The following is a 12,137-nucleotide window of genomic DNA, read 5'->3' on the forward strand; positions in this document are numbered from 1 at the left end:
CTGCAGACCTGACCTGGGCCTATGGGAGGGGTGCTGGGCGCTGCCTCCGCATCTCCACGTGCTGAGTGTGGCTCCTCTGCTTGCTGGCTGGGGGAGGCCAGCCCTCGTAGATTTGTGGTGAGGATTAAGTTAGTGGATACATGCAGATTACTCAAAGCTGCTTGACATAGTAAGAGTTCGATACATCTTAGCTGTCATCGCAGGAAGATAAATATTTGTAGTCGCCATCAAACAGTTAGCCTAACGCTGAGACCTGCTTCCTGCTAATACCTGATTCCTCTCCATTCAGTTCAAGGCAGTCCAGTCTGGGGGAGACCCAGCTCCGGGCCTGGCAGACCTGGCTTTCAGCACTAGCTCAGCCCCGTTCCAGCATGAACTGGAGCCGGTGAGCCACCTGCTTTGGCCTCAGTTTCTTCGTCTGTAAAGTGGGGTCATTATTCCTACCTCAGAGACAGGGTGCAGAAGCAAAGAGGCCTGCGGGTCAAGCACTCAGCACAGGGGAGGAGCTCAATAAACTGTGTGCAAGGCAGACCGGCCACGTCTGCACCCCTCCTGCAGCCTGAGGGGAAGCATCAGGCCCTCTGGGGCTCTCAGGAAAAGGGCAGGCTGGCCAGCCTGGACTGTGGTGGGTCTAACGAGGCCCTTTCATGTGCCCTGAGATCTCATCCGGTAGAAGAGCTTGGCAGGCCTGAGCGTCTTGAAGAGCCAGTAATGAGGGTGCAGAGCCAGGGAAGTGGGGGTTGGGGTGGGTGGAGCTGGACGGGCCTTCTCCAAATGTGGGCCTGGGCAGTGGGCAGCTCTGGTGCATCCCTGATGGCGGAGGGGAGGGGGGGCACCTGCAAAGTGGCTGTGCTGGGGCAGCTGAGGGGGTGGGGGCCGAGGTGATAGAGGTGGCATTTGCTGACTACGTTTCTTGTGTAGGCATCCATTTCTTCCACAAATACACACTCATCGGCTCCTATCCGTCACTCACCTCGTGTATCAAACTCCGCAGGTTCCCTGTCTTATCTGCAGGGGCTGTGAGTCAGAAGAGGCTAATGGCTGTGAGTACAGAAAGGCTGAAGCACAACCGAATCGAGTCCTGGTCCTAGGAGCCAGCAGGGCACCCGTAGTCAGGAAGCCTTCCTCACTGAGACGCGGGCGCCAGGCTTCCACCCCCTGGCCTTGTCCTCTGCGTGGTCAGGGGGTCACACGCCCAGGGTGCAGCCAGCAGGGGGAAGGAGGAGGAGAGGCAGGCGCTCCCTCTCTCTGAAGGCCTGGCCTGAGGTCGCACACACCGCTGCCACCTCATCCACTTGCCAGGAGTCAGCACTTGGGCACCCCGACCTGCAAGGGAGCCTGGGAATGTGGTCTGAGTGAGCCCAGGAGAGGGGAGAGTGGACCTGGGAGTCAGCTCACAGGCTTCGGGTGGCCACTCCTAGAATCTCTCCTGTTCCCATTCTGGGAACCCCAACTGCCTTTAATGGTAGTAATTAGGAAGGAGCAGGCTTGGCCTGCAGGTGTCTCTGGAAGAGGTCACAAGGGGAGTCACCTCAGAAGTGTCAGGAGAGGCATGGGAGCCTGGGGGGAGGGGGGAGGGGGGGAGGGGACTGGGTGGGAGAGGGGGAGAGCAGGGACTAGCATTGCCTGGAGTCCGAACCTTCTCAACCATATATAAGTGAACACAACATCCATTCCCTCTCTCTCTCTCTCTCTCTCTCTCTCTCTCACACACACACACACACACACACACACACACGCACACATACACACACTCAGCTCTCAAATGATACTTGGACACACAGACATACCACCGCACTCTGTGTCACATACACACACATTCATCTACACACCCACACTCACACACCCCACACACCCACATCACATCCGTAAATGTTGTCAGGAGCCCCTGCAGTGAACTCAGGGATATAGAAAACCGCCTCTGGAAAAACCTCCGCACAGCGGTGCCTGGGAGTCACCATTAGCCAGCCATTGTGCTGAAATGAGGACCTCTTACATTCCTATAGGCCTTCAGGTTTAACAAAGGTTTGACAAAGCGCTCTTCATTCACTGCGCAACCGCAGGGTAAATATTTGCTCAGCGGTTACTCCTAGTCAGGCATCATGATTGGCAGTGGAGATACAAGGATGAATAAGACACAGAGCGTGGCCTCATGGGAGACACAGCATGGATGAGGGCTCCGCCAAAGGCAGTGGCTGTGGGAGGAGACAGCAGGAGCAGGTCTGGGCGGGGTCAGGCCTCGAAGGAGGGATGAGGTCACCAGGTGGAGGAGAGATCAGAGGTTTCCAGGAAGAGGGGCTGCTCCCTGCAAAGGCTCCAGAGATGGTTTGGGGAGTGATGAGGAATTCAGAGAGGGCACCAGCCTGCTTCCTAAGGCCTCCAGGTTAGGCCGGGATGGGCTGCTGCTGACAGGAAGTGACGCTAGTCTTTTCCCAGAGTGTGGGAAGAAGAGGATAAATTAACAGGCAGCAGAGTCTTCTTTTTCTTTAATCCTCACCCAAGGATATTTTTCCCATTGATTTTCACACAGAGTAGAAGGGAGGGAGGAGGGGGGGCAGAGGGAGAGAGAGACACATTGATATGAGAGAGACACATTGATTGGCCGCCTCCCTCACGTGCCCCAACTGAGGGTGGGGATCAAACCCACAATGGAAGTACATGCTTTGACTGGAATCAAACCCCAGACCTTCTGCTCCAAGGCCGATGCTCTAATCACTGAGAGACCTGGCTAGGGCAATAGGTAGAATATTCTCGTCCTGTAACTTTTATCTCCTGTGTCACCCAGGATGCAGTCGGGAAAAAGGATGCTCTATATCTAAGGGGGAACTCAGAGCGGGGGTTGGATTGTATGGGGGATGGAATTGCTGAGGGGTCAGCCAGGGGGACAGTGAGGCACTGAGGACATCACTGCAGCCCAAAGCCACCAACACCCACCACTCCTGCCAAGGATGGAGGGACATGGAGGAGATGGTGTGACCAGAGCCTGAGCTCCAAATCCATTTGGAAGGAGGGAGAACCCTGGAAACTGGGATCACAGAGGAGTTTCAGGAGCCAGCAGGGAACCCCCCCACCCTGCCCCTCCTACCCTCCTCCAGTCTTCCTCCTGGACTTCCACTGGCCAACTCTATCTGGAAGCCTGAGGGCAAAGGAGCCTGGGCACAGGCAAGGGGGCCTGGGAAATGTAGTTCCTTATCAGGCGGATGGGGCAGGTGAAAGGAAGCCGGGTCTGAGAGCAAGCAGTAGAATGGCCAGGATGCTGTGATTTCTTCTTAAACCTCTGGTATCAGCTGTAGATCTCATCTGTAGATGTGTTTGCTAGTGTTAAATCGAATGAAGAAATGCCAAATGCACATTAGTAGGGGAAAAAAAATAAAAGCCACTCAGAAGCAGCCTCTTACGCTCGTGTTGTTTTCCCTGGGCAAGTCTTGGGGTTGCAGTTTTAAATTGTGTTTTAGAGCATGTGAGCTTAATTAAATTTAACACATCGGAGCAACTCAACTTAAAATAGCAATTCCTGGTTTCCGCTAACAGAAATGTCACCCGTCTGTGTGACGGGAAGGGGCCTCTCATGATTTGAGGCTGTGACGGGGGTGGTGCCAGAGATCATGGCTTGCCTCTCCATCCACTCCCCTCCTCCACCCTGCTGGGTGCCCTGGGAGGCTGACTAGTGTGCAGCCATGAGCTCTGGCTTCTGGCTGGGTTCAGCCCTGGGGACAGGAGCAGAGGAGTGGGCGAAGGGAAGAGAGCGGGGTCAGGGTACTCTTGTCTGGTTCCCAGGCTCTGAGGTTGCCCCTGGCTGCCCCTGCCCCTTCCCCTCGTCTAAATGTCCCAATGTGTCTTGACAGGGGTGATTCTCCCCCAGACGACATGGGGCAGTGCCTGGACACACCTCTGGTTGTCACAGCTGGAGATGCTCCTGGCCTCCTGTGGGGCGGGGCCGGGATGCTGAGACATTCTCCAGTGCACAGGACAGCCGCCAAGACCAAGAATCACTCAGCTGAGGTACCAATCGTGCCCTGGCTGAGAAACGCTGCCCAGGGCGGTGCTGCTCCAGCTGCTCATGGTGAAGGGCTGGAGCTGCCTCCCCCGTCCAGGGCAGACCGGTGCTCTTGTAAGAAATAATAGAAATAAACTACCAGGGAAGGGGGTCGTGCACTTGGCTGTCACCGTCAGTGCCAACTTGTGGTGACCCTTCCCCAGTGCTTACTCTCCATTTCTGTCCTGTCTGTTCATGAACCAGGAAATAACAGCTCATGGGCCAGCATCTGGCTGTGGGCTGCACTGAGTAGGGTGGGGCTGCATGATTCTCTCTCTTTTCTGGGTTTGGTGCCCTCCCCTGGTATGCTTGGGCCTAGAGAGGGTAACAGCTTGGCTGCTGCCAACCATGAGTTATTGCACATTCCCTCGTGGCCCCCACCCCCTACCCACCCCTTGGTAATGAGTCCTCTTGTGAGTAAAGTCTTAGTATCGCTCTGGGAGTGGGCCTTCTGCCCTGAAAAATCTGACCGATCTGCAGTGTTTCCCTAAAGAATGTGATGGGAAGGCAGGTGTGAGAACTCAGCTCAGGGGCTTGGGCTGTGCCTTCAAGGTCATGGGCAGCCCGTGGGCGAGGGGCACGGCCGGAGGGGTGCTTTAGTCAGATGCAGCTCTCTGGAGGAGATGGTGCTGAGCACAGTCAGAGGCGGGGAAGCTGGCTGGGAGGCTGCTGCATTCATCCATTCCAGAGACGGGAGGCCTGAGCCAAAGTGTGAGTGTGGAGAAGTCCAGAGGGGGACTGCCAGCCAGGGTGTGGGGGATGTGGGTGGGAAGGAAGGTCGATCCAGGATCCGGACCTGGCCTGGGACTCAGTGGTTGGTCCAGTGGGGCCCATGAGGAGGTGGACAAGACCCCATGGGCAGGAGATGAGTTGCGGTCGGTCCTGGAGTCTGAGTAGTGCCCATTTCACACGGCTCTCTCGTGCAGTGTGTTCTTTCTGCTGCCTGGAGGAGGGAGCGGCCTTGCTGCTAGGTGTGTGGGCTCTGAGTCCTAGTGGATCCAGAGCTGCCCTCAGCTCCACCAGGGCCCCCAGAGAGTGAGAGCTGCAGAGCTCCCTCCGCCCCTCAATGGGAATGAGTCCCCTTCTCAGGGTTGTCGGGAGAGGAAAGCATGTAAACTTCAGAGCACAAGGTTAGCACGTGGTGCCTGTCATCACTGGTTAGTGCCCTTATTGGTGAAGGCAAACATGACTGCCAGAGGCTGTATTGAGCCACCTGGCTGCCACTCTCCTGTAAGTTCACGTGCACACACACACACACACACACACACACGCACGCACACACGAACCAGGAGCAGCTTTCTTCTTAGGCCAATTCTTGTGTGAGGCTTTTCCAAGCCTGACCCTTCACCCCAGGTGCCAAGGGTCAGCCCTCTCACACCAGCATTGGTGGCAAGCCCAGCTGTGGCTCCATCACGGCACGCTTTCCCTGACTGGGAGGCAGGGGGCAGAGAGGCCAGGCAGAGCCCCTCGCAGTCACCTGCGGAGGCAGAGAACAGGGCGGTGGCTGCGTGGCACAGCAGTCCGGAGCAGAGGTGCTGGGGGTAGGCTGCCTGCCCAGATCCCAGCTCTGCCACTTATTGGAGTGCCACTAGGCAGACGCGTAGCCTTTCTGTCCAGGTTCTTTATCTGTAAAAGGGAGAGGATAGTGACAGGGACCACCTCCCCAACAACTGTAGGGAGGATGAAATGAGTATTAATCCCCTTAAAGATCTCAGACAATTGCCTGGCACAGAGTCAGGCCTCAGTGTTAATTACTCCTCTTCATTAGTATTAGTATTGGTATTAATATTAGTATTGGTATTGGTATTGGTATTAGTATTAGAATTGATATTGGTATTGGTGCTGATGTTGGTATTGGTATTGGTATTAGCATTAGTATTAGTATTGATATTAGAATTGGTATTGGTACTGGTATTGGTGTTGGTATTAGTATTAGTATTAGTATTGGTATTAGTATTAATAGTAGTACTATCAGGCCCTGCTTCCTAAGAGAAGATGGTTTAAACAGTGAGATGATTTCTGGGCCCGCGGTTCACCTCCTGGGTCCTGAGGTTGTTGTGAACAATAAATGCAACAGAATGTGGAAACCTTGTCACATAGCAGGGGTTCAGTAAACACCTGGCCCATCCCCATCCCCAAGGGACCTGCTCTCACATTGCTCGTGCCCAGTGAGGGCAGAGTGTGGTGACTCAGTGGACAAGAGCCAGGCTGCCTGGGCTTGAGTGCCAGCTCTGCCAGTTATGTTGCTTCCTGCCCCCAGAGTTGGTTCCATCTGCAGGAGGAGGAGCCCACCAGGGGCCACCTCAGGAAGTTGCTGCGGGACTCAGCGAGGTGGCGGGTACAGGGCACTGACAGCCTGGCACCCAGCCACCCTGGGCCTTTGCCCCTGTTCTGGGTGTGGTGGCTCCCGCCTCTCTAACTTGCAACGTGACCCCGAGAGGAAGGAAGTGGGCCCGTAGCACTGGCCACAGAGGGCTCCTGTGGCTCTGCCCAGAGATGGCCCCCAAGCCCGAGACCCGCTGGTGGAGGAGTGTGAGGCGCAGGGGCCGCTGAACGCTGATCCAGGGAAGGAGGTGGCTGACAGGCCGCAGGCAGATGGCTTTCAGAGATGAGGAACAATGGCCAGGGTTGTCCTCTGGTGAGGAGCAAGCCCAGACTGTGGAACTACAAGCTGGTGTTCAAGTCCCAACTGCCCCACCCTACCCGCTCAGCTGTGTGACCTCGGCCAAGACACAGCCTCTCTGAGTCTTGGCCGTTCCGCTTCCCTGACATGAGAGCACGGGTTCCCCAATGTCCCAGGCTCTGGTGGGATCCTGCCCCTTCTGCCCCTAGCTCTGCAGCTATGGGCTCAGGGTGAGGGGGGACAAAGGGCCCTCCATGTGGCATCCCCAGCAGAGCAGCTGGGCAGGTGAGGACGGAGGCAGAGCTCCCAGGCTGTGCTGACGGGATGTCAATACCTGCCTGTCAGCTCCCCTCCCCAATGCGGGCTTCCCTGGTGGAAGTTCTCAGCCCTGGAATTTCATAGTTGAGGTCTCAATTAAGCTGCCTGGCTCTGGGTTTGAGGAGTTGACGGCTGCTGATGGAGCCCTTAAATAGCAGAGGCAGGAGAACGGAGGGCCCCTGGGAGCAGAGGGGTAACAGGGCACCCTCGGCTGAGGGCAATGTGCATTCCTGCAGGAGGGTTTATGGGTAACATGGCATCCTCTCTGGAAACAGCACAGGTGTGATACCCGAACGAGGGCTCAGAGATCAGGGTTGGTGTCCCGGTAGGACCGGCCCAGGCTACCGTGGAGGGCCCCACTGTGGGGAGACCGCTGCCCATCAGACCCTCCCCTAAGGTGGAGGGGCCCTTGGAGGCCTCCCCGGCCAGAGCACCTCTTTCTGCAGGTCTCGTCAGATGCACCCGGCTGGCTGTGGCTGTGATGGAGGACCGTCCTTCCTTCTGGGAAGCAGAATCACCCTCTAGTCTTCAACATCGCCCGGCTCCCACTTTGCCCCGCACACCTTCCCCTCCCCAGGCATGACGGCCATCTGGCCTGAGGTCAGGGCCTTGTCTGTGGATAGCTCAGGACCCCGAGAGGAGGCTTTGTCAATGTTGATGAGCCTCCAAGGACAGGACAAGGGGGGACCGAGCCTTCAGGTGGGCTGGCCCAGGGCCAGGGCCGACCTGACTCTCACTCCCTCCCCTTCCCAGGAGCCTTGCGGGTATTTGCAGCAGACATGGCAGAAGCGGGGCTGGGGCGGGAGGCAGAAGGGAGGGTCCCTTTGTTTAATTTCCGCTGCTTCTCAGGCCTTTAACCTCTGCCTCTGTGTCTCCCTCTGCCCTCCCTGTGCTTCCTCCCGCATCTCTCTGGCTCTCTCCTTTCCTCTCGGTGCCTCCATCTCTGAACTCCATCCCTGCCTCTGCTTTCCACTCCCCTGCCTTTACTCCCACCTCTGCTGGGTGGTTCCCACGTTGACGGCTGATGTCTGTGGACATCTCCCTCCGGCACGCCTACCCTGGACTCTGCCTCACTGCCCTCTTCACTTGGCCTGTCTTTCCCGGGTTCTTACCTGGGGCCTTCTGCTCGCATCTGACTCCTGCACTATGTCCTACACTCCCCTCCCCTGCCCGCCCCTCCACTCCTCTCCGCCCCACCACTCCCTTCCCTGTCTCTTCACCTGTCCATCTCCTGCGCTGCCTCATACTGTGTCCCTGTGGCCGTCTGTCTCTCTCGCCCCCACTTCTCCGTCTGTCCTGTGTCAACTCCCCTCTGTTTCTGCCTCTGGCCCCCACCACTCTGCTGTTCCTGCCATCACTCCCCTCTGTGCCCACCCACCCACCCCAGGATGATCCCAGCTTCCAACAAGGCCTTCGTGGTCAACAACCTGGTGTCCGGGACCGGCTACGACCTGTGCGTGCTGGCCATGTGGGACGACACGGCCACGACGCTCACGGCCACCAACATCGTGGGCTGTGCCCAGTTCTTCACCAAGGCCGACTACCCGCAGTGCCAGTCGATGCACAGCCAGATCCTGGGCGGCACCATGATCCTGGTCATCGGCGGCATCATCGTCGCCACGCTGCTGGTCTTCATCATCATCCTCCTGGTGCGCTACAAGGTCTGCAACCACGATGCCCCCGGCAAGATGGTGGCCGCCACGGTCAGCAACGTGCACTCGCAGACCAACGGGGCTCAGCTGCCCGCTGTGGGGGGCGTGCCCAGCGGGGCCCCCGCCCCCGCCGCGGCCCCAGGGCCGCCCAAGGTGGTGGTGCGCAATGAGCTGCTGGACTTCAGTCCCAGCCTGGCCCGCGGCAGTGACTCCTCTTCCTCCAGCTCCCTGGGCAGTGGGGAGGCCAGGGCGCTGGGGCGGGGTCCCTGGAGGCTCCCGCCCCCTGCCCCGCGCCCCAAGCCCAACCTTGACCGCCTGATGGGGGCCTTCGCCTCCCTGGACCTCAAGAGTCAGAGAAGGGAGGAGCTGCTGGACTCCAGGACTCCAGGCGGGAGAGGGTCTGGGACACCGGCCAGGGGCCACTACTCGGACCGAGAGCCGCTGCTGGGACCACCTGCGGCCCGGGCCAGGAGCCTGCTCCCCCTGCCCCTGGAGGGCAAGGCCAAACGCAGCCATTCCTTCGACATGGGGGACTTCGCAGCTGCAGCGGTGGCAGCGGGAGGGGGCGCCCCGGATGGCTACAGCCCCCCTCGGAGGGTCTCGAACATCTGGACGAAGCGCAGCCTCTCTGTCAATGGCATGCTCTTGCCCTTTGAGGAGAGTGACCTTGTGGGGGCCCGGGGCACGTTTGGCAGCTCCGAGTGGGTGATGGAGAGCACGGTGTAGGCTCGGGGTGTCCTCCTCCTCCTGCAGGTAGAAGGGGAATCTTTACTGGCAAGTCTTTGTGGGGTTTCCATGGTGATGTTTACATCCAGGGACAGTTGAGTCTCACTGTCAACTCCCCCAGCACCTCCCAGGCCTGCCCCCCCCACCCCCTGCCCAGCAGGGTGTGCTCAGGGAAAGCGACTTGACCACCAAGTGTCAGATGAGCCCTGAGGGTTTGGAAAGGCCGAGTCTCGCCTCTCCAATCACAAATGCAGCGGATAAGCAAGCGCTTTGGATTGCTTCCGGTTCTGGTGTTGTTTTTATTGGTTAATTTATTTTTTCCCACTTCCCAAGCACCCCCTCTTCACTCACACAGATAACAGGGAGTTTGCTCTCCATCTGAGAGTCAGTGCCGGGGCCCTGCATTGGCCGTCACTGCCAATGGAGAGAAGGGGCGAATGTTGGTTCCATGCGTGTTTGGGGGAAACCCCTTATTATTCACAGCCATCCCACAGTTGGAGGGTTGAGTGACCCCCATAACTGACCCAGCTTCCCTTGCTCTCAAACATGACTGTCCACATCCATCACATCAGCTTAAACCCCAGGCAGCTTCCAGGACTCCCGTGTCCGGGAGAGGGGCCGGGACTCTGAGGCTCAGGGCCTGAGGGATATAAGCTCTTGGAGTTCCTTTGGGATTTGTGCCTCTTTGGGTGGGAGCTGGGACAGGAAGTCCCCATGAGCATGTGGTGGGCCAAGAGGACTTTGTAAGGAAGGCAGGGTGGGTTGCCATAGGGAGCTGGACTTTGAGTCCAACACTCTGAGTCAGGGTCCCAGAGCCACCACCGAGTCAACCAGCTGAAAACACTGGGGGCCGGGGGTCCTTTCCTCTCTTTGGACTTCAGTCCCCAAATCACAAAATACTGGGTTGCACCGGGCCTCTTGTCCATTCCAGTTCCAAGGACTCATGAGCTCCCATGGCTTTAAATGTGGGGTCTCCAGCTCAGCTCCCTGGGGTGCACAGGCTGATGGAGCAGCCCCTCCCCCTCCTGCTGCGCATGGGGGACCCTAGAGGCTTCGCAGGGAGAGCCGAGCCTTTCCAATGTCGTGGTTTTGAAGCTGGAAGAGGTGCTTGCAATTATCCCCATAACCCATTCTCCCCGCCCCCCGAGTAGAAGGGACTTGCCCAAGGTCACACTGTGAGCTAGTGACCACGCCAGCACAGAGGCCAAGGCCGCCTTCCTCCTGGGGGTGGCGGGTCTGTTCCCGGGTCTGCACCCTGACCAGGGCATGTCTGTGAATAGCATCTGTCCTCTGTTTGTTCCTGAAGGAGCTGGCTCAGGGTGGGGCGTGAGGGGCCTTCCCTGGATGCTGTCTCTGAGCAGGGCCCATGTGTGGAAATGACACGACGGTGATGGGAGGGGCACATGGGCTCCCTCCACGTGGGACCAACCCCACCCTCCCACAGAGACGTGGCCGGGGAGAGACTGCCCTCAGAGCCTCAGAAGGACTTGCCGCATCTGTCTCTCCTGGCCTCTGCCCCACGCCTCTCCGCATTGCCAACGCACTACCTCTCACTTGTCTCCCCAACTCATTCTCCCCTTCCCAAGCCTCCGCCATTGCTCTCTTGTCCTCCTCCCTCCTTCTTCTACTTGCCAACCACACAGCACACAGAGCATACAGGGGAGTCTATCTGGGGCTGAAAAGTTCCGATGGGCTCAGGCCTGGAGCTGAGCTGTGGCCCCACCCCAGCCCAGAGCGCACAGGAGTGGGGGGGACTGTCTATGCAGGATTGCCTTCCGGCTCCAGCCCAGGAGCCTCCGAACCCCATGCCTTCACCCTTCCTTCCCACTCCCTCCCTTTCCCCTCGCCTCGCCTTCCCGCTACCTCCTGTTTTCACTCTTCCTGTGACTCTCTGCCCTCCCCAGTCCCTTTCCGGTCCTGACAAGGTCATTCACAGACAAGGCCAGTCTCTTCCTGAGACCACACATTGGTTTCCCAGGCCAGTACCTGTGCCAGAGCACAGGCCGACCCTGGTCACGGAGGCACCCACAGACGGGACCTGAAGCCTCCCCCACCTCCCCACCCCGTTTCCTCCTCTCTCTCTTCTCTGCACCTTTCTCACTCAGCCTTTCAAAATGTAGCCATTGAAGAAGGGACCCCAAACACCACCTTTCTTTCTGCCTTTGGGTTCAGACACCTGAGGGAAAGCGGTGGACACGGGGAGGGGGAACCAGACGTCTGCTCCCGTCAGTGGCTCGGAGCTCTGTCGTGACATGATATGTACTTGCGTGTGTCTGTCATGTTTCTGACTTGGGGTTTGGAAAGCATCATTCCTGTGGTCAGAATATAAATGCCAATCTTCTTTGCTAAAAAAAAAAAAAATGTACAGTAAAATGTACAGTTTTAAAAACAACCAACCAACCACGCTTCTTGGGGGAGAGAAAAAGAGCATTCTCGTGTCTGTGAGTGTCTGCTGTCCATTTCTCTGGAAACGCTGCCGTCTTCTAACAGGTTTCGCAGTGGCATTTGCCCGCACACCTGTGCTTGTCACTGCCTGCTGGGCACCTGCTCCCTGTCAGGTTCACGTATAAGACGGAAACCTGAAAAAAAAGAGAATGAGGCTGTCCTTCGGAGTACAGAGCAGTCGAGGGATGTGGAGTGAAGCTCCGGGTTAAAACAGACTAGCCCATCCCCAGCTACCCTGCCTGTCCCACCTGGTAAGGGGATTCTCACATACCACCTGCCTCTTCTTTCCTGGGCCGTGGCCACCACCACACTGAGCCACTAGGGGCGCACGTGTGTC

General features: G+C 57.8%; 1 protein-coding gene across 1 annotated transcript in view; it reads left to right on the forward strand.

Moving 5' to 3' along the window:
• Positions 1 to 11,778, forward strand: part of LRFN2 (leucine rich repeat and fibronectin type III domain containing 2) — a 185,137-nt gene extending 173,359 nt beyond the window's left edge. The window contains exon 3 of the mRNA XM_070418637.1: positions 8,365 to 11,778. Coding sequence (XP_070274738.1) covers positions 8,365 to 9,355 — 991 coding nt within the window. The 3' untranslated portion in view covers positions 9,356 to 11,778. The remainder of the gene's footprint in view (positions 1 to 8,364) is intronic.
• The last annotated feature ends 359 nt before the right edge of the window (positions 11,779 to 12,137 follow it).

The sequence above is a fragment of the Myotis yumanensis genome, unplaced genomic scaffold (assembly GCF_028538775.1).
Source record: "Myotis yumanensis isolate MYYU_CA2020_CCGP unplaced genomic scaffold, mMyoYum1.0.hap1 SCAF_6, whole genome shotgun sequence".
NCBI lineage: Eukaryota > Metazoa > Chordata > Mammalia > Chiroptera > Vespertilionidae > Myotis > Myotis yumanensis.